At 45.6% G+C, this 2,645-nt stretch overlaps 1 protein-coding gene across 1 annotated transcript; it reads right to left on the bottom strand.

The window, feature by feature from the left end:
- Positions 1-879: 879 nt before the first annotated feature.
- TM35_000341930 (hexose transporter) lies at positions 880-2,526 on the bottom strand (the record flags this gene model as incomplete). The annotated part of the gene is made up of 1 exon (XM_029029091.1): positions 880-2,526. The coding sequence occupies one exon, from the start codon at positions 2,524-2,526 to the stop codon at positions 880-882; it is 1,647 nt and encodes a 548-aa protein (XP_028879647.1).
- Between the last annotated feature and the right edge of the window lie 119 nt (positions 2,527-2,645).

Raw genomic sequence — 2,645 nt, 5'->3', positions numbered from 1 at the left:
AAAAAAGAAATGAAATGACGCAAATGCGAGGGAGGGTAAAGGCAACGGATATTCAAAGACCAAACAAACAAAGTTGACCAGGCATGGGTTAGTTAAGATTGCACAGGTAAGCTCTTACCCAAAACGGGTCGTAAAAAAAGAATACTACATTACCGGCATGCAGCATTGCATGATATATAGAGGAACGCTCAAATACCCACACCCAGAAAAAAAAAAAAAATACAAGACGAAAAAAAATCTTTCTTCAATGACGTCTTGGCGCAGAATTGAAAAAAACGGTTCATAATCACCACACCATCTCACAAATTACGGTTGGAAGTCATATAAACGTTAGTGGACAAAATACTATGGAGACAAATATTTCATTACAGGAGGTGTGACCATTTCTCTTTATTTTCAATCAATTTTACTCTCTACAACCTAAAAACAAAAATTATCATTAAAGTAAGCGTTAGCAGACCATAAGAAAATAAATGACCACTCAATTTTCACCAAAAGAAAAAAAAAAGAGTTAAATTATTTACTGACAGGGAAAAATTCAAAAAAACAAAATTCAGTACTTAAAAAAAAAGAACACACGTTTTACAAAATAATATATAAATCTCATACAATGAACAGAGAAAGGAGAAAAAACAAAAAACAAAAGAAATAAATAATTTATTACCGCTTATCACAATATTTGGCTGTGAAGCTTGCACTTGTTGTTTCCTCCCACAATCCCTTCAAAGCCATTTGAGGCAACACCTCCACAGGAGAGGGGTGGGGTGGGGGAACATCTGCAGCTTGGGAGCCACGAAGAGCCATTTGGCCGTCTTCTCCTTCCAGATCTATCCTTGTGTGTTGATACATACATATTTCGCATGATGGCACGTAACGCCGCTATGCTACCCGTCGGTTCTGAGGAGTGGCAACCTCAATTGGTGAATCTTCCTCAATCTCTTCTGGAAGATCCTCAGCAGGGGCCTTCGCATCGCTCTCTTTCCAAGGGAACAGGAAGAACACCTCGAGGACAAAGCACACCAGACCAAATCCGCCAAAGAAAATGAAGGCAATTGACTGACCCTTGTCCTGGTTACCAGACGGACCGCCAGACATCCTTTCCGTCGCAATCGGGTAGCATACGTTGATGATAAGGTTTAATGTGAACTGCACGAACTGTACAAAAGAGGAACCCTTCGGACGGAACGATGGCGGGAACAGATCCTGAGCCAATACATAAAAGCAGGACCCAATACCAAACTCAAACGCAGCAATGAACACAGCAATCCCAGTTATCGCAACACCGTTCTTCGCATTTGTAGATGCAATGCCAGGATACACAGGGACACCGCACAGGAACAAACATGCAAGAGATGCCACGAGCGAACACATAATAAACTGTCGACGCATAGTTATGCAAGAAGCAAGTGGGATTGCAACCAGTGTCGTCACGAAGTTCCACACCATCACCACGGCGTTACCCACAAGAGGTTCCATCCCCAGCCTGCCCATGATCGTCGGCGCATAATTCATTACAGCGTTGATACCAGTAAACTGTAACGTCCCAGCTACCACCGCACCCATAATAAGGCGGCCTAACATCTGCATGTAGCCGTATTCATTTGGGTCAAGTGCAGCTTCACCAGCTCCAGTTCCTCCAATAAATGTTGTCTTGCTCTCGCCCAAGAAAATACCAAGCACAATCATGAGCAGAGACAGCAGCGTCGAGAATGCACAGAATCCCTCCATACGGCCAACCATCCTTGCGTCCGCGTTCTTCTTAAAATTGACGCTGTACCCGAGGGCCAACCCCATCAAAGCAGCAAGCATGATACCGAATGTTTGGAACACCTGGAACAGCACACCAACCACTTTGGAGTTCTTCGGGTGTGCGTTCTGGTCAACATACATCGGGCAGACAACGGGAACAAGACCGAGCACGATACCAATCAGCAATCGACCAACGCACAGCACCCAGAACTGATTCGCGGCAGCAGACGCGTGGTACATCACCGACGACACGACGCCAACGATCCCAACAACCAGAAATGACACCTTGTGCCCGAACCGTGAAGCGAATCGCCCAGCAAACATCGAGCCAATCATGGCTCCGACAATCATCGCACCAGCAAAGATACCGCTATCGGTCGAACTGTATCCAACCGGATTCTTACAATACTTATCACTGTACACCCAGTGGCACTTTTTGTCTGCGAGGCACGCAGCCTCGGTGTTGTACGTGGCACTGCACGTGAAGTCCTTCCACCCACATGTAGCTGACGTGGTGTTCCATGCACATTGCGCGTTCGGCACAGTGTCACATCCATTAATTGCCTTATACACTGAGCAGTCTGTAGAGGTCAGATAGAAGTTGGCGTACACAGCCACAAAACCGATTGAGAAACCACTTAGCATGCCGCCCACCAACTGCACCTGTGCAACCTTCAGATTCTCCAGTGAGCAGAATGCAGGGGCCTCGTCTGATGTTACAGGTGCATCGTCAGGTCCTTTCTCCTCAATAGGGTACTCAGCAGGAGCCGTCGTCATGTTTCTTCTCGGAGCCTTTTTTTTTGAGTGTGCTTTACTTTCGCTTGTCGCAGATAATATTATTGCGGTTAATATCTACGTAAAAAAGAAATGAAATGACGCAAATGCGAGGGAGGGTA

The sequence above is a fragment of the Trypanosoma theileri genome (assembly GCF_002087225.1).
Source record: "Trypanosoma theileri isolate Edinburgh chromosome Unknown TM35_Tth_34_V1, whole genome shotgun sequence".
Lineage (NCBI taxonomy): Eukaryota > Euglenozoa > Kinetoplastea > Trypanosomatida > Trypanosomatidae > Trypanosoma > Trypanosoma theileri.
This window is presented reverse-complemented; position numbering and strand designations above follow the sequence as displayed.